Source organism: Leptopilina boulardi, unplaced genomic scaffold (genome assembly GCF_019393585.1).
Source record: "Leptopilina boulardi isolate dan_hultmark-lab unplaced genomic scaffold, ZJU_Lbou_2.1 LbouV2_266, whole genome shotgun sequence".
Lineage (NCBI taxonomy): Eukaryota > Metazoa > Arthropoda > Insecta > Hymenoptera > Figitidae > Leptopilina > Leptopilina boulardi.
Window position 1 is genome coordinate 2,183,735 of NW_026137825.1, and position 19,737 is coordinate 2,203,471.

The window sequence follows — 19,737 nt, forward strand, 5'->3', positions numbered from 1 at the left end:
ATCGTATAATAGACCCTGAAAACCCCATAACATATATAATAGCTACGCGCAAACTCATCTCTATCGACTTGTTTATATATATCTTTAACAGCTGTTTTCTCGAAAAATTGTTTTTAAACGTTTGTCATTATTTGTACATTAAGGCGCACCCACATGTGGCATTCTTTATATTAAATTATCACCCTCCAATTTGTCCTCCATTTGTGATTTAATCGAAAAAATTTTTTATATAGAAAAAAAATAATTTTTCTTTTTTCTAACATATATATAAGTTAATTTTAAATGGTTCAACTTGTTTTTTTTTTACATTTAACTCGAGATAATTATATATGTAGAAAATAAAAAGAATTAAAAGTAGACTATTGTATAGTCGTCGGTGTGAATATTTGAAACCACGTGTATAGTAATCAATATCCCAAGAAAGGTATACTAGTGTATATGGATATCGACCAGGAACGTTTTCTGAGAGGTCACGAGGTTTTCTAATTTAGCCTATACCTATAGTTCCTTCATTTTACATGCGAAAAAAAATCGCGATAACAAAATGTTTTTTTTTTTTTTTATTATATATCGGTATATTTTACTATTCTATTTTACTATATATATATATACGAAAAAGGAGAGAAAGAGAGAGAAGGTTTTACGACTTCTTTTGGTCCTATTCAACCGCGTTCGCTGACAGTTTTGTCGATATTCAAACCTGTTATCAAATCTCTCACGGAGTCCAAACCCGAGGGTTAATGGCCTCTTCCAATCAGCGCCCAAGTTTCATTATACGAATTCATTCCTTCCATTATTTTCCCTCTTTTCAAAGAATAATTGTATTTCTTGATTTACTCCCACAGGATTGTATTTTTTATTTTTGAAACGAATGCAAAAAAATATCAATAGGAAAATCGATATACAATTTTTTTTAAAACCCCCCATTTAAATCCTAAATTTAAAAATTAAATTTTTCTCATATTTTAATATAGTTTTAATAGAAAATTTTGAGTAATTAGTTGCGAAGAAAGGTATCTTAAATCAAAAAATTATAGGTTATGTTTTGAAATTTTTAAATAAAAATACATACAAATAGAATCGAACTAATGACGTTTAAGTATTCATTAAATTTAAAATAATCAATAAAAACTGATTTTCGCAGAAAAAAATGAGACTTTTAATCAAAGTAAATCTATCGTAAATATAACCTATAATCCGTTTGCTTCTATAAGGTCCCTTTATATAAATTTTTTCCCCATATATTTTTGTAAATGAATTTGTCTTTTCTAGTTTTCCAAAAACCATTTTTTTTTTATATTATTTTATATTTTTGTGAATGAATTATTTGTCTTTTACAGTTTTCCAAAAACCCTTTTTTTCATATTATTTTAAATTCAAATTTGTATTCTGTTATGTTTTTTTAATTCAAGTTCAAGGGAAGAGAGACTATATTGAAAAAAAAAATTCTATCTCTCTCAAAGAAAAATAAATAAAAAAAAAATGAGGGGTTGAATCAAAAAAGAGGAATATTGTGATGATACGGTCCTGGTTACGCACGCGTATTTTACCAGCCGGGTCACCCTCCTTTTAACAATTTACTGAGTAATTCAACACGCGCACTGATCTCTTGTCACAGATTCGAGCTCGGTGACGTTTACAACACAAAGAGAAGTTGCAACGAGCCACATAAGCACCCTGACAACATCGACAGGTTCAACATCGCCACGAGGAATTGTGACAGTTGTTTCGGCCCAGTACAATGTCTCAACTACCGGTACAGAGACAACTCAAACCAGGTGAGAGAAAATAAGAAACAATTAAAGTCACATTGTCATCTACACAAACATTATATATATAATATAAAACTGTGCGTTCTCAATATGCGCAAAAGTATATGGAACAAATTTATTTCCATTGAATTGATTTTTCAATTTTACTATTTTTCTCCATATGTTATATATTATGAACAAACAAAAAAAATACATTCACCACTTCACCTTTAGTGAGAAAATCGCCTCTTCCTTATCGATGAAAATTGAAAGAGTGAATTAAATTTTCTAATTATAATATTTGTAAGTAAAATTGTGTTTTCTTTGAAAAAAAAATAAAATTTGTTTTAGAATCTAATTTTCGAATATTGTGAATATGTTTCGAGATATATTTCATTTTGTTTTATAATGCAATTTTGCGGAATTATTGGAAATTCATTATATAGTTATTTTAAGAGGAATTGTGCGAGGTATACTAAAAGACACTAAGAAAGTATGTCCTATAAAGAAATTTCTTAGCCTTATTATATAAAATTACAAAAAAATAATAAAAATTTCATATATTTTTGAACATTTTAATTTATAGAAAATGCAAAACCGAGTTTTATTAGTAACTAAAACATTTTTTAAATATATTTTAAAATATTGTTGAAACATATTTATTATTCATCTTAAATAAATTTTTTGCAAAACGTTATTATTTTCCAATTTTTTTTTCCTGTAAAATAATTTTGAAAATGAATATAAAAATAGATTAAAATATAAAATTTTTAGTGATCTTAAAGGAATTTTTATTTTTAAAAAATCGAACCGAAAATTTAATTACCACTTTTTTTTTTGAATAAAAAATAATCCAATTTTTATCTAGAAGAGACAAATTTAATTATTCAAAACATAAAATATTTATAATCGTTTTTTGTATTATCTTTCCAAAAAGAAATTTCAATTAGATATTAAAAAAATATTATCAGTAGAAAATTTAAAACACTCTTATAATGATGAAAGAAACGAAAATTTTTGTCTTTTTTGAATTGCAATAAAAAACTTGCATTGTATTCTCATTTACCTCTTAGTGAAAGTAGAGGTAAAAATATATAATTTTTGTCTTTTCTGAACTGCAAAAACAGTTGCATTTATTGCGATAAATTCTTATCTCTCCCTTGTTATTGTTCAATACATGAATATAAGAAGAGAGGTAAAAATATAATTTTTGTCTTTTCTGAACTGCAAAAACAGTTGCATTTATTGCGATAAATTCTCATCTCTCCATATTGTTTTTCAATAAATGAATAAGAGAGATAAAATTTTTAATTCTTGTCTTTTGTGAACTGCAATGAAAACCTTATATGCACTTTTTTTGTACTAATTTTTTTCTCCTCATTTTTCAGTACTGTGACAACGCAACGTCAACGAACGTCACCAGTGACGAGTACTGTAACAACGTCAACGACCACCGAGATGACGGAACGTCACACGCCAATTCCCCCAGGTGTCGGCGACACAGAATTTAAACCCTTCACATTACGTCCCAAGGTGACCAACAACAATAACAAGAGGATAACATCTGAAACGGCAGAAAATGCGGCATTAATTATTGGCATTATTGCCGGTGCACTGATAGCAATTGTTCTAATAATATTGATAATTCTCAAATTTAAAAGTCGACCCGAAGCAAATTATAAAGTCGACGAGAACAAAACATTCTGTCAGGATCCAAATGCCGCTCTACTTGGCGCTGCCGGTACAAATCAACCGTACAATGGTGCCTTGAAAAATGGTGCCAATGTCAATAGAAATGGCAAAAAACGTGAAGTTAAAGACATTAAAGAGTGGTATGTGTAAAATGTAAATTGTGAGTGTTGAAAAAGAAATTTTTCTCTCAACTATAAAAAAGAAGATCAAGAAACGAGAGAAAGCAAACCAAGACTGACTGTTCAACAAAACAAAAAAAAAACTGATAGAGAAGAAATGACAAAATAGGAATAAAAAAAAAAACACAAAAATATTCTGAAAAACAGCGTATGAGGATATAAAAATAAAAAACGTTTGCTCCTAGAGAAAATAAAGTAGGACCTTTCGTTTTTCTAGAACTAAATCCAAAAGAAAGTTACCGGACACACTCGAATTTTATTGAAAAAAAGAGAATTTTATTTTCGTCTTTAATCGAACAAATTAATTGTCTAAAAATAAAAAATTGTCATATCCACTTTTTTTATGCGGGTCAATTTCCAGTATTTCATATATATCTCAAAATAAATACCACAAATTTATATATATATATATATATATATATATATATAAAATTCATCGAAAGAAAATATAATTTATAAAAAATTTATCTTAAAATTGAATTCGAAAAAAGATTTAATAAATAATTTTTATTCCTTTTTCTGCTTTTAAATATTTCAAATGTAAAATATGAATTTAGAACCAAAAGAAATTGATTGAATTATTACGAATTAGATATTTTAATAATGTCCAAAAAAACGGGGAATTTTTTTTTGAAAGCGATTCTTGATTCTTCACTAAAACTTTTTGATAAAGAGGACAAAATTTTTTAAAGATAAAAAATAGTACAAAATTTAAAACATATATATATTTTTTAAATTTTTCATTTAATATACAAAAAGTTTATTTAATTAAAAGAATAAAACTTGTTCGATATATTAATGAAAAGAAAATTCTGAAAAAAAAGAATCCTTTAAATTGAAAGAAAATTATTTTGCACATAGAAAATTGCTATAGTTTCTAGAATTTTTGAAAAAAAATGTCTTGTTTTTCTTTTAAAAAACAATTGTTTTAATTTTGAAAAATTTGTATCAATTACAAAATTCTTTTAAATCAATTTAAAGGAACAATTTTTTGTTTTAATTTCTTTTGCATTTTTCAAAAAGAAAAAATATAAGAGAAAAAAATATATAATAAACAAAAAGATTCCTAAAAACAAGTTCCCATATAAAAAAATTAAAAATATATATATATATATATATATATATATATACAAATATAAATAAGGAATAAAAACGAGTGTGTCGGTCAATTAACTGTAGATTATTCAATTATTGTTGTATAAAAAAAAAATATAAAACTATTTATAAATTGTGTTATACATGTAAATTGTTTATGAAGTTAAAAAAAAAAATTTTATTAAAATTCCACGTACGCAGTGTGTGAAGCAAACAAAAAAAAAAAAAGAAATGAAAAAAAACTAACAAAAACGGTTCGACAGTTGAGAATAAAAATTATTCTCTGTATAAATATCTCTTATAAATATCCAAGTTTACTTTTAAAAGTTGATTATAAGTATATATATAAGTTATGAAAAAAAAATGGCACCCGACAAAATAACTAAATATGTAAAACGTAGCATGCAAAATATGCTTACATATAAATATATATATATATACACACAGGGTGCGAATGCAGTATTGCCAATACGAATTAAGAACTGTTAATAAAAACAAAAAACAACAAAAAAAAAAAAAAGTATGTATAGAGTGTTTATGTACAACGCGAGACACACTTCAGCGCACGAATGCCGATGCACGCGTTTCATACAAAGCCGTAGATTATGAAAAAAAGGGTAAAAAAAACTAAAGATACAATTATATTTATCAAAAAAAAAAAAAAATAATAATTTTTTTTTTTAATAAAAAAAAATTCATCATATCTATTCACGACTGATAAAAAAAAGACATAATTGTCTCTAAAGAAGTAAGAAAAAAAAAAAAAAAAAAAAAAACTTTGAAAATATCAGGAAAACCGTAACGATTTCCCAATTTTTTGAACCAATCTGACAAAAAATGAACATATCTTTTACTCTAAGTCGTATTTTTGATGACTCAAAAACTTTTCTAACATTATCAACAAGCATCAAAAATTTATCCAATTTTTTTTGAAGTTTCTTTTTTTAATTTTACAAAAAAAAATTCAATTTTCTAAAATATTTTTTCATTTTCTGTATTTTACAAAAAAAAAAATTCAATTTTCTAAAATATTTTTTTCTAAAAAAAAATGCATTTTTACATTTTGTCTCTCTTTTTTTTAATTTCGTTTTTGCAATTTCATTTTCATTCACAATTTCGATATTTTTGTAAAAAATTTTCTATTTTTGTCTTTTCTGAACTGCAAAAACCGTTGCATTTATTGCGATAAATTCTTATCTCTCCCTTGTTGTTCAATACATGAATATAAGAAGAGAGGTAAAAATATAATTTTTGTCTTTTCTGAACTGCAAAAACAGTTGCATTTATTGCGATAAATTTTCTCATCTCTCCATTGTTTTTCAAATACATGAATAAGAGAGATAAAATTTTAATTTCGAATTTAATTTAATTTCGATTTTTATTTATATTAAAAAGAAATTGCAATTTTTATTTCTATATTTAACGAATAAAAAATTGAATCAATTTGTAAATTTAAAAAGAAAAACATTTTTTAAGTTCATATTTTTCTCGGCTTTGGAATATATAAAAAAAAAAAAAAAAAATCTCACCTTCATCGAATGAAAGTCTACGAAAAAATGAAGGGGAAAAAAATGCCCTATATTGTACAGTGAATGGTTAATAATCGAAAATTTCGTGTGTGAATGTAATTTCATAATTTAAGTATGACGAAAAAAAAAAAAAAGTTCGCTTTTTGGAACACGCTTTCTTCCAGGGAGACTCGACACTCGCTATATATTATATATAAATATATTCTCAAATTTTTTAAATAATTAAAAAAAAAATGATAAAAATATTAAAATAAGCACGGGAAAAAAAATAACGATATTGCGTTTTCATATCCAGACTTTTTTGTAAACACGTCCTTATATATCTATATATATAGTAATATACATATATATATATATATATATAAATATAATATTAATTACGCTTCATTTTCGAAAGTGATTTTTTCCCGTGCTGCTTGTTTCTTCCTGGATCGGATTATTATTATTATTATTGTTATTATTATTCTATTTAAAAATACAAGCTGGATTACGCATTTGAAAGTTTTTTACTAGAGTTCTAAATTATCATCTGGAATTATAATAATAATATTATAACAATAAAATAATATTAAATTAGTGGAAATTAAAAAACAAATATTGTTATAATTTATTATTATTATATATTTATTTATAATAATAAATATTATCTATTGTAGATATTTATTTAAATTATATTAATATGAAATTGAATTTCAAAAAACATTTTTGCTTTCATTTAAATGAAATATTTAAAAATAATAAATGGAACAGTGAATGCTCAAAATTTGAAAATTTTTTTTTTATGTAGATTTTCTTCCCACTATTTAAGGAATTAAAACGAAAATTTAAATTTTTGTTCTTTTAAAATAATTATTATTACAAAAAAATTAATAATTTTTTTTTAAATAATTATTTTAAATATTATTATTATTATAAATAATAGTTAATTAATTATTATAAATAATAGTTAATTAATTATTAATAAAATTAATAATATTATTTTTTAGAATAAATAATTATTTAAAATAATTACTTTTAATTAAAAAGTCATTTTTTTAAAACAATTAATAATTTTTTTCTAATAATTAAATAATTAATTCTATTAAAATGAAAATTTAAGTTTTAGTTCCAAAATAATTATTATTTTAAAAAATTAATAATTTTTTTAAAAATAATTATTTTAAATATTATTATTAATTAATAATAATTAATTAATTATTAATAAAAATTAATAATAATATTATTTTGTAGAATAAAAAAATAATTTAAAATAATTACTTTTAATTAAAAAATCAATTTTTTAAAAATAATAAATAATTTTTTTTCCAATAATTATTTTAAACAATTTGAATAGAAAAATAAAATTCTATTATTAAAATAAAAAAAAAAAAAAAAGTTTAGAACTCTGGTCTAACTATTTAGAGCTTTATTCACTATTTCCAATATATTTGGTTCCGAGGGAGGACCATTAAAAAAAAAAACAAAAAAAAACAAAAATCAATTTTTGCTATCCAAAGTTTTGTCCGATTAATCGAAGCACCGATCGATTTTCCTCTTATGCACAATTTCTCCAGTGTTCAAACTAAATAATTAATTAATTCTATCGCCCAAAATTATTTGAACTATAAAAGAACTTATTAATAAAAAAAAAATACCAAGAACGAAATAAAAAAAGCGACTGTATCGAGATTTTTTTTTTCCCAAGGGGGAATAGCGACACGAACGTATCAGAAAAAAAACGGGTAGGTTGTAAAAAAAATTAATGTCGACAATTATTATAAAAAAAAAAAAAAAAAAAAAAAAAAAAAATTTGCTAAGTTCAAACGCAGTCGAGAATTACTCAGAAAGGGAAAATTATTTGTAAATTATTACTAAATAATTAATTTAATAATATTATTAACAAATAATTAATTTAATAACATTTTAAACTAAAAGTTAAATAAATTTCATTATCGAAAAAATTCATAAAGTTCATAAATAAAAATCCAGAAAAATTAAAATATCAAGAAAAATAACTTTTTGATTATTGAAAATAAAATTTGTATATTTTTCTGAATTTTTATTATAACTAAAAAGCGAATACGAGAAAATAAAGGAAAAACAAAAATTTATATTTAGAAAAAGAGAAATATAAAAAGTAGAGAGAAAGAAAAAAAAAACCAAATTTTTTCTTTATGAAAATTTTTTTTTGACTTTTTTTCGATGACACGAGAAAACAAATAATTAAAAAAATATCCCAATAATAAAATTGTAAATTAAAAAATTCTTTACCTTATTTTAATTTCGCAATCTACAGAATTGAGAAAAAAGTTGTGTGTAAAAAAACTTGAAAACGCCGGTTGATATATATATATATATATACCAACATAACCTCAATATTTGAAGAAAATTATTCATCTTTTCTTGCGAAAGAATCTCAGTCTTCTCATTAATTTTCTTGATATTTCATCACTGACGTTAATTGAAAAGTATATTTAATAAAACAAATAAAGAATGATTACTAAAATGGGAAAAAAAAACTCAGATAATAAATGAGAGAAGCTCAGATTGGAAGAAACTCTCAAAAGCTCTCAGAAGCGAATAGGCGGGAAACATGGCGGGAAATCAGAACTGATCACTGGAAATGCGCGCGCATTACCTTAAGGCCTATTCTTATTTGAAATTATGCGCGAAATTTTGAAATTATAAATTTTTAAAAACGATTAACAAATTCTAATTTCATTATCTTAATTAATTCTAACTAAATTGTAAATTCGATCAAGGCCAAACAATTTTCTATTATTATAAAAAAAATGATAAAAAAATAATTAATTACCTAATTAATAAAAATCATTATTTTAATTAAAAAATTAAATTATTTTAATTCTATAATTTTAATTGCTTGTAATTATTATTATTTATATTAATTACTCGGTAAAAATAGACATTAATTATTTATTATTCTCCGCTTGAATAAAATATTAAACAAATTAAATAAATAATAATTAAAAAAAAAATTTTATATTTTATTATATAAAATTAATTAAATATAAAAATTTTGTTAAATGAAAATATTAAACAAAAATTTCAGCTTTATAAAATAATTCTTTTACACAGAATTTCTGTTAAATATAGAATATTTTTAGAATATTCTGTAAATATAGAAATTTTTAATTTATTATAAATAAAAATTCGGCCTAATGAAAAAAAAAATAAACAGAAATTCTGTTAAATTGACAAAAATTTAACTTAATAAAACAAATAAAATAGCGAAATAAAAATTGTAAAATTCATTAAATAAAAAAATTTGATAATTAAAAATTTATTAAAATCAAATGAAATTTGTGCAAAAAAAAAAATTATTTTTCTTTTTTTCCTTTAAAAAATAAAATAAAGGAAATTTTTTAACCATACTTTTCTGAATATTCTCGACTACGTATATTATCTCTATCTGCATATCCTTCAATGTACTGAGACTAATGTTTATACTATTTAACTTATCTACGATTGAAAAAAAAAAAAAAAAAAAATGTTACTCCTATACATAAACTTAATCAATTAAAAAACTGATATAAATGTCTCAAAAAAAAAATGGGATTCTCGACAACTTTTGCAAATATAGTTCGAAAAAAACATTAAAAAAAAAAATTGGTGAAAGAAAAAAAAAAGTGCGAGAATGCAATTTACATATAAAAAAAAAGAAAAAAAAATTGGACTCAGTCGTATTTGGAGTCGCTAGCTAGATGGAATTATATTTTACATTGTACAGTTACTTATATATAAATACATATATGAATGCACTATAGATAGATTATATTCGAAATCGGAGATAATGATGTTAGCGTGAATTTAAAAAAAAAAAAAAGAAAAAAAAACAGCTCAGATTAAATACGCTTGTTATTTTCATGAAAATTTTTTTTCTCTAAAAATATTAATGAAAATAACGAACAGTATGAGATTTAAAAAAAAAAAAAAAAAAAAAAATGAATGCGTAATGGTAATTTAGCGAATGATGCATTTAGATTTTTTATACATCGACTCGAAGCTTCCCCGTTAAATATTAAATAAAAAAAAAAAAAATTAAAAAAAAAAACCTTTCTTTAGAGACCAAAAGAGTTGTGAGCGTGATATCATTGTTGAAAGCATCAGCCTACTCTATAAATATATATATATAAATATAAATATATAAATACTGTTGATTTTTTTTGTATATCTTTAAAATATAAGCGAATTTTAGAAATTTTTTTTTTTTATTTTATAATTATTGTAATTATTTATTATTATCATCCATTATATAATTTGTGAGAGTATATTTTAAAAGTGTTCGATTGGAAATAATTATATTAGACATTTTTCCACGCCTCTGCACCCGTAAAAAAAAAAAAAAAAAAAAAAAAAAATTGGTAGTGCGTGTAATTAGTCGCATTGCAATGACAAAAAAAAACTGCCCTCTCCCTTTAACTCCAAAAAAAAAAAAAAATCCGATCAAATGTAAATAAAAAAAAAAATAGAATTAATTGCCATAACTAAATTATGCGAATAAAATCATTCAAAAAAATGTCAATATTCGATTTTTTTATTTCCCAATTCACATATTTTAATTTTTTCTTTTTTCTATTAAAAAATAAATAAAAATAAAATCGTACAATTTAAAAAATGTCTTCTATATATTTTTTTGGAATTCCTAAGAATTTGTTCTCAGAGAGAAAATTAAAATAAAATAAAATTATCGAGAAAAATTTATTTCAAAAATAGAAAATAATTTATTCTCTTTAATTTACTTTATCAGTTTTTTTTTTAGTTTTTTTTTTTTTTTTTTTTTTTTTGATAATAGAAATTTCAAAATAAAATTATTGAAAATTCTGTAAATTCGTAAAAAAATTAAATTAAAAAAAAGGTTTGCAATTTACTTACGCGATATTGTGTTTTAGGGGACAATTTTTTTGTTAAATTAACATAATTTATTTATCATTTTCCGCCAATACAATTTTGCCGGAAGTAAATTTTCTTTTCTCTGCAATTTTTGATGAAAAATATCAAAATCAAATTGTCTTAATTTTTCCAAATAATCTTCCACTATCACATAAGGCAGGAAAATTGTATTATTCGCCTTTGGAACTTTATCCTTCAAGGATCGAGCCTGAAAAAAAAAAATAATAATAATTTTTTTCCAATATAATTACAATAAGTAAATGAAATAATTTTATAAAAATATAATTTCAAAATTTTAATATAAAAAAAAATTTTCTAATTCATTTGGATTTTTATTTATTTATTTCAATAACTTTTTTTTTGCAATTTCGTTAATAAATTTTAATTTTTTTCCATTATTTTGTAATAATTAGTAAAATAAAAATTTTTAAATAAAAAAAAAAAAATTCTTTGTAAAATAATAAAAGAAAAAAATTTAATCAAAATAATAATTAGTTAATTAATTAAACAATTCATGAAATTAACCTTTTGCAAATGTGTATTTGCACACGATGACATTTGAAAAAGTACTTCTTTTAATTCCTGACTGGATTCACCGCGAAATATTGTTTTCACAGAAACTTTATATTTTTCTATTAAATCAATTGGCAATGTGACATCATTTTTTTGTGCATAATAAGGAATTGCACGTATTAATGTGATAATTCCACAGGCTTTACCTAAATGACTTGCAAAATGATCAACATTTAAATCTTTTGTCTCATATGCTTCGAGTAATAAATAAAAAATTGATGAAAATGCATTTTCCGCATATTTCTCAATTGCTGACAAATCAGTGAAACGTGGATTTTCTAATTTTGAATATCTTGCATCAATGAGACGTTTAAAATAATGTTTCGAAAGTTTGTGTCGCTGTAAAATCTGTAAATTTTGCAAAGAAAAAGAAAAATTAAATTTTCTAAATTAGTTTTTTTTTTATTTCTTTTTTTAATTATCGATTTTTTTTTTGAAACTTACTCTATGTAATTCCAAAGCTGTGGGTGTTTTTGGCGGTAAATTATTGTAAATATTATTTATTGTATCGTCCCAAAATTTCAGTCTCATTAATCCATTTCTTTTATCTTGCACTTGATCCTCGACTGTTGCTATTTCTACATTAAAAGCACGAATTGCAAATGCAGTTGATCTTATATCATTTTTCAAAAGTAAATTGCAGAGAAAACCTTCGTAATCGTGTTTTCTGTGGAGAAAATATTTTTTTTTTATTAATTTATTAATAATATTACGAAAAAAAATTTTTTTTTAATTTATTAATAATATTACGAAAAAATTTTTTAATTTATAATTTAAATTCAATTTATTAACTAAAAATTAATTTTATTATCTAAAAATTCAATTTATTATCTAAAAATTAATTTTATTATCCAAAAATTAAATTTATTATCTAAAAATTAATTTTATTATTTAAAAATTAAATTTATTATCTAAAAATTAATAATATTCTTTTTTAATATTTAAATATCTAAAAAAAATTTATATTTACTTGAACCAAATAATATTAATAATTTAGAAAATCGATTATTTGAATTAAATACATTTTTTTTAATATAGAAATAAAAATAATATTTTTTGGAAAAATTTATAAGAATAATTTTTAAATAAAATGGAAAATAAAATTTTATATTCAAATTGAAAGTAAGGTTAGGTTACACGATTTAGAGAAACAAAAAAAAAAAAAGAAACAATTATATATGAAAATCGTATATAAAAAATAAATATATAAATTAATATATTTGTGTTATTTTATGTTTTTTTTAAAAACTTATTTATTCATTTTTCGTGCTCGCATTCGGAATAAATTTTCAAAAAACATAACCTCACTTTGTGTTAGAACGCGCGATTAATAAGGATAATGAAAATAAATTTGTATTAACAAAATACCGATTTACACTTACCTGACTAAATTCAAACAATATTCGCTTGGCGATTGTTTTATTGTTGACATTAAACGACTGCATTTTTGCACGTTTTTATTTAAACACTGTAAACTTTTACACATCAACAAATAACACGACATTCGCACAGAATAGAAAATAATCGTCTGCTATCGAAAAATTTTTGCTATTTTAAATTTCTATTTTTAACCCTTTTAATGAATCGGAAAAAATAAATAACAAAAGAGAATTTTTTTTATTATTACCAATAGTAACTCTTTTTTTTTTTTTTAATTAACACACACAAAAAAGTATTATTATTTATAAATAAAAAAAAAAATGGCGGGTTAATTTTCAAATTATATCGATTAAAATCGATATGGGAACACAATCGATATATTAAAGCGGCATCTTTTTTTTGTTGCCTTTCATAACCTCCAAATTTTTTCATAAAAAAAAAATATATATATAACGATATGGAGGAACAAATTTATTTATATAATTCGACAATTTGTCGATTATGTGCAACAAATAGTGAAAATGGAGAATCACTATTTACTGAAGATTTGGAGAAACCGGATATAAGTACAATGGTTAATCGTTATTTACCACTAAAGGTATACGAGCATCTATATATATATATATGTGTTTTCATTTTCTTTTTCTTATAAAAATATCAGACTTGTACTTGACTTCCTATTTTCAATGATTTGAATTTGATTTTCGTTGTACCCATATATAATCATCATAATCAAAAAAATTTTAACAATTCAGATTTTAATTAAACAATAAAAGTTTTTTTATTACAACAATTCTATTGAATTTTTTTTTTTATTAATGAGACGCGTATTTTCGAAATACATAACCTCACTTTTTATGATTAAAAATTTTTTAAAAATCATTTTTTTTTCTATTTTTATCAATTTTTTTTTTCAATTATCATACTACAAGTGTCAAAAAAAATTATATTTGAAAATTTTTATTTATTTCCCTGATATTGTGTAAAATATGTTTTATTATTGAAATTACAATTGTTTTAAAAAATTTTTATATATATATAGAACATGAGAACAATAAAAATAAATTTTACGATAAAATAATCATAAAAATGTCAATTGTTTTATTATTATTGATTTTGTAATGTTGAAAATATTTTTGTATTCGAAAAAAATTTAATTTCTTTTTTTATTAAAGAAAAAAAAAATTAAAAATGTGAATGAAATTTCATAAAAAAAAAAATGTAATTTACAATTTAATTACAATTTCTAGTTTTTTTTCTTCATTTTTATTTAAAAGAATTGATTTTTTTTTTAATTTTACCTAATATTCTTTTGATGAACAAAATAATAAATTAATATTTATAAATAATTATTAAATTGATAATTAATATAATAAACAAAAACAATTTATTAATCAATTAATAAATAAAAAATATATTATTATTAATATATATATATATAACATAATAATAATTAATTAATTAATTAATTAATTTTAGATTCAAAATGATGGCAAATTGCCGCAAACAATTTGTCCCGGTTGCAATATACAATTGGAATCGACAATTCAATTTTTCGATTTAGTCGCGGAGGGACAGAAAAAAATTCGCGAACTTTGGAAACAACAAATTGAACATGAACGAAAGGCAAAACGTGAATTGGAACGTTCAAGGCGTGATGATATTGAATTAATTGCAACTAAAGAAATTCAACAATCGGAAATAATGGAAAATTCGGAAAATATCGATAATGAAATTATTAAAAGTGTCGTTATTCCAACGATTGAAATTCAAGAAGAGAATAAAGATGATAATGAAAATGAAGATGATAATGATGATGATAATAATGCTAATAATGATCTTAATCAACAAATCTACATTAACAGTACAAATTTGATTATTATTATTATTAAAAATCAATTTTATTATTTAATAAAATTTATCGATTTGAAAATTTATTTAATTTCAAGTTTATTAATTTAATAAATTTATGTTTAAAAAAAAAAAAAATAATAATAAATTTTTAAAAATAATTTTAGTTATGCCCGATGGTTCAATGTACGCATCCGATCATGAGGTGCGACTTCAAATGGAAGGATTGGAGAAGCCAAGAAGAAAACGAGGACGACCGCCAAAAATTGAGATCAAGGTTCTTATAATATACAAAAGAAAAAAAAATTTATTTTCCAAAAAAAAGAAACGGATAATTATTTTTTATATTGAAAATAAAATTTTGTTATTTTCATTATAAATGAAAGAAAAAAAAAAACAGTTTTGTAAAATCAATTTTTCTTTTTTACAGACAGAAAATTTGGGAGAAATTCCAGAAGAGATGAGTCAAGGTGAAGAGGAAAAACAAGATGAGGATATGGAAGAAGAGGACGATGGTAGTGGAAGACGTCGACGTAAAAGAAAAATTCCCGAAAGGTCAATTTAATAAAATAAAAAAATTTACAAATTTTTTTTTTTTAAATATTTATAAAAAAAAAATTGTTTGTTTTTTCCAATTTTAGATTCAAAGAAGCAGTTCAGGGCAAGGAACTTGATCGAATATTCAAAGAAGAAGGCGTTTTTGACGAAGGTGATTTTGATCAAGAAGATGATTATTTCGATGAATTTGATGAATTCAAAGCAATAACAACGCCCGATGGCAATGAAATAATTGGCCATTTAGAAACAGAGGAGGGTAAAGATTTAGGTGAATTAGTTGTTATTAATCGAAATCGTGGACGAGGACGACCAAAGCGTAAAAAAAATAAATACTATTGCAATATTTGTGGAAAAGGATTTCAAAATATTAACAAATATGCAACACACAAGTAAGAATAGAAAAAAATTGAAATTTTTTTCCAAAAAGGAAACAACAAATTCATAATTATTTACAATTTTACAGATCTTTGCACAAGAATATAAAATACAAATGCTTGGAATGTGAACGACAATTTTCAAATGAGGATAATTTTCGTTTACATCAAAAGACAACGTCGCATGTTGGACGCGAGGTTCTTGAAATTGTCAATGAAGTAATTAAACCAGCGGATATTGTAACAAGTAATGATTCATCAAGTATTGTTACATCTAAAGAAGAGGAAAATCGATTAGAAATTAATTCTTCTAATAAAATAAATATCGATAATAATGAATTATTAACAAATGAAGAAGAATTGCCAACGAAAGAAATTTCATTAAATGAAATTCCAATGGAAAAATCGTCATCATCACAAGTAGAGGAGGAGAAGGAGGAGGAGGTAGAAAAACGTGATGTCACATGTTCACAATGTTCCCATGTCGATGAGGGTGAAGATCGAGAAACAAATTTAAAAACTGATCAAAATGATCAAAACGAAAAACAATCATCGGTAAAATAATTAAAATAATTTAATTGAAAATTAAAAAAAAAAAAATTGCAAAAATATGTTTGAAAAAAAAAAATCTTTTTCTGTTTTATATTTAGAATGGTAAAAATGAAAAAGGATTTCCTTGTGATATTTGTGGTAAGGTATTAAATCATCCAAGTTCAATTTTATATCATCGCGAGGCGGAGCATAATAATGGAAGACGATTTGTATGCAATAAATGTGGAAAAAGTTTTAAGCATAAACAATTATTGCAAAGACATCAACTTGTACATTCTGAGGAACGTCCATATCTTTGTAAACATTGTAATGCAAGTTTCAAAACAAAGGCAAATCTTCTCAATCATCAATCAACTCATACTGGTGAGAAAAAATATTTTTGCGATATTTGCGGACAACAATTTGCGCACAAAACAAGTCTCACTCTACATCACAGGTGAATCTCTATTTTTTTTTTTCACCTCATTTGAATTTTAAATAAAAAATTTCATTTGGGAAAATTCAAAATTTGTAAATTAAAAATTCGTTGTTTTTTTTTTCGCAGATGGCATTCAGGTGATAAACCATATACATGTGATGTTTGTAAAAAGAGTTTTTCACAAAATGGAAATTTACAAGAACACATGCGCATTCATACAGGTGAAAAGCCATATTGTTGTGATTATTGTGGTCGTAAATTTACGACATCGTCACAATTTAAATTACACGTGAAACGACATACTGGCGATCGTCCATGGAAATGTGAATTTTGTGAAAAAAGCTTTTTACATAAAGACACATGGAAATGTCATGTACGTCGACACAAAGGTGAACGTCCATTTCAATGTGCAGATTGTAATCGTGCATTCACTGAGCAATGGGCATTAAAAAAACATCTTCGTCTACACACTGGTAAATTCAAAAAAAAAAAATATATATTTCTAATAAAAAATTTTTTTTTATTTACTTTTGTAATTTAAATAATAATTTAATTTTCTTCTATTTTTTTTCTAGGAGAGAAACCATATTCTTGTGAAATATGCGGAAAGGCTTTCGCCGACTGTTCAAATCTCACCAAACACAAAAAAGTAATTAAATTTATAAAAAAAAAAAAAAAATTTCTCAAAAATATTTCTTAACGATGGAAATTTTTTGTTAAAATAAGAATTACAAAGAAATCCTTTTTTTTTTATTTATTTAAGTTTATTTTATTCTATGTTTCATTTTTAATTTTTTATTATTTATTATTATTATTATTATTAGATACTATTATTATTACTATAATTTTTTTATTATTACTATTATTATGTTTACACTATTATTTGATTTATTGAAAATTTTTAAAATTTTATTTATTTATTATTATGGGGAAAAAAAAAAATTATTAAAATTTTTCCCCCGTTAGGTTCATAAGGAAAATAATAAAGTTGAAGGAAATGAAATATCAGATGGTACGGCTATTGGCGAAGTTTGGGAAATTTTACCAAATCCCCAGGAAGTTAATGATAATTCAATTCAAGGACGTATCGCTGAAGTTATCACATCGGATAATTTATCCGGTGAAGAGGTGCCACAAATTTTTTATGTCTCCTATCAAGAACCAAATATTGCTCCACAATCGAGAATGTTACACATTGGTAAATATATACATTTTTTTTGTTTTGTTTCCAAAAAATGGAAAAACAAAAACAAAATATTTAAATCATTTAAAACAAAATTTTTTTTTAAGTTAAATTAAATTAAAACTAAAAACATGAAAATTTAAATTTCATTTTTATATTAAAATTCATAGAATTTTTTTAATTTGAAAAAAAAATATTAAGAAGCAAAATTAATGTGAATTATTGAAATTATAATTTTATAAAGAAAACTGAATAGAATAATAAAATAAATGTAAATATATATATTTTTTAAATACATAAATGTTTTTGTCTTAATTATCGAAAGAAAAAAAAAAATGTTTTCAGTCGATTCTGGAATGGTGGAACTTAAAGGAGAATTATCGACAGTTGGTGGTCAAACATTGCGTGCAATTCATATACAAAATGATGAAATTGTGAATGAAGAAGCTCTACTTCAAAAGTCAGATTTAGAGGAAAAAATTGATGAAGACATTGCGGAATCTGATTTACAAGTTCAGGTATAATTTTTCAAAAATAATCAAAAATTCTTCTAAAAATTAATATTTTAAATTTTTCACATTTTCATAATTTAAAATTAAAAAATTAAAATCAAAATTCATTTTTAATCTCTGCCCGTATATTTTTCAATTTATTAAAAAAAAAAAAATAATTGGAACTGTTAATAATTAAATGGAAAATAATTATTCAAAAGTAATTGAATTTGTATTCTTTGTAAAACAAAAAAAAAAAAATATTCTTTCAATTGAAAATTATAAACTTATATTATTTATAATTTCTAATATTGTAATTTGGAAAAAAAACAAGTATTAAAGGAAAGAAAAAATATATTTTTTTTTACAGATAACAGACGACGAAGGAAATTTAATTCCCCTCTCATTACAAGATGCACGACAATTATTATCCGAGGGTCAAATAATTAGTCAAATGAGCGATGGACAAATTGTTAAAGTACATTCGGGAATTGGACCACAACATTTTTTTGCTCAGCTAGGTGTTAATGTTAATCAGGAAGTAAATTCAAATCCAACAATTATAGTTAAAAATAAAAAAACATCGTCTAATTCACGAAATTCAGACAAGACAATCGAGAAAAATTCATCTAAAGTTTAAAAAAAAAAAGAAAAAAAAACGATGTTATTTAATTTATTCAAGAAAAAAAAAATGGTAGCATAATATGTATTACGTTTATTAATATTTATATTATAATTATGAATGTAAAATACTTTTTTTTTTCCTTTAAAAAATATACAATTTGTTTAGAATTCTTTTTAAGAAATTATAAAATTTTCTTATTTACATTTTCTAATATAATTTCCGATATTAATAATTAATATTTAAAAAAAAATTGACATTTTTTGAAATAGGTATTTTAAATAGAAATTTTTTTTAAATAAATTATTTATTTGAAAATTTTCGAAATATTTTAAATGGAAAATTTTTTAATAATAATTATTTATTAGATATTTTTTGAAATATTTTAATAAATTTTTATTTATTAGATATTTTTTGAAATATTTTAATAAATTTTTATTTATTAGACATTTTTTGAAATATTGTAAGTAGAAAATTTTTGGAATGAATTATTTATTCCAAAAATATTTTAAATTTTTTAATAAATATAATATTTCAAATGAGATAAAAAAAAAATATTTTCAGAAAATTTTGTTAATTTAATCTTAAAATTTATTGAC

General features: G+C 22.3%; 3 protein-coding genes across 4 annotated transcripts in view; 2 read left to right on the forward strand and 1 right to left on the reverse strand.

Moving 5' to 3' along the window:
- LOC127281166 (neurexin-1) overlaps positions 1-6,422 on the forward strand; it is a 358,116-nt gene extending 351,694 nt beyond the window's left edge. Inside the window, exons 25-26 of the mRNA XM_051304733.1 lie at positions 1,619-1,778; positions 3,140-6,422. Coding sequence (XP_051160690.1) covers positions 1,619-1,778; positions 3,140-3,593 — 614 coding nt within the window. The 3' untranslated portion in view covers positions 3,594-6,422. The remainder of the gene's footprint in view (positions 1-1,618; positions 1,779-3,139) is intronic.
- The window catches only part of LOC127281174 (NADH dehydrogenase (ubiquinone) complex I, assembly factor 6), a 48,466-nt gene extending 35,084 nt beyond the window's left edge, over positions 1-13,382 (reverse strand). Inside the window, exons 1-4 of one of the 2 annotated variants that reach the window (XR_007842933.1) lie at positions 13,092-13,382; positions 12,154-12,376; positions 11,662-12,057; positions 11,119-11,344 (exon numbers count right to left, since the gene is read on the reverse strand). Coding sequence is in view for 1 of the 2 variants with exons in the window: in XM_051304760.1 (XP_051160717.1) it covers positions 11,156-11,344; positions 11,662-12,057; positions 12,154-12,376; positions 13,092-13,213 (930 nt within the window). In the remaining variant the exon portion in view is untranslated. Of the gene's footprint in view, positions 1-10,162; positions 11,345-11,661; positions 12,058-12,153; positions 12,377-13,091 lie in introns of those variants that run through there. The other variant, XM_051304760.1, reaches the window with a different exon arrangement.
- A 36-nt stretch (positions 13,383-13,418) lies between these two features.
- LOC127281167 (zinc finger protein 271-like) lies at positions 13,419-19,322 on the forward strand. Its single transcript, XM_051304734.1, has 12 exons — positions 13,419-13,687; positions 14,569-14,953; positions 15,108-15,217; positions 15,371-15,495; positions 15,582-15,887; positions 15,962-16,427; positions 16,523-16,860; positions 16,969-17,315; positions 17,418-17,491; positions 17,809-18,040; positions 18,371-18,543; positions 18,887-19,322. Exons 1-12 carry the CDS (start codon positions 13,547-13,549, stop codon positions 19,154-19,156), a joined length of 2,967 nt encoding a protein of 988 aa, XP_051160691.1. The 5' UTR covers positions 13,419-13,546; the 3' UTR covers positions 19,157-19,322.
- The last annotated feature ends 415 nt before the right edge of the window (positions 19,323-19,737 follow it).

What these genes read in the sequence shown, in the direction of transcription:
- LOC127281167 (XM_051304734.1), top strand. Translation starts at nt 13,547, where the DNA reads ATGGAGGAACAAATTTATTTATATAATTCGACAATTTGTCGATTATGT. An exon ending in TCAACAAATCTACATTAACA is followed by an intron (nt 14,954 to 15,107) that starts GTACAAATTTGA and finishes AAATAATTTTAG; the next exon opens with TTATGCCCGATGGTTCAATG. An exon ending in CGCCAAAAATTGAGATCAAG is followed by an intron (nt 15,218 to 15,370) that starts GTTCTTATAATA and finishes TCTTTTTTACAG; the next exon opens with ACAGAAAATTTGGGAGAAAT.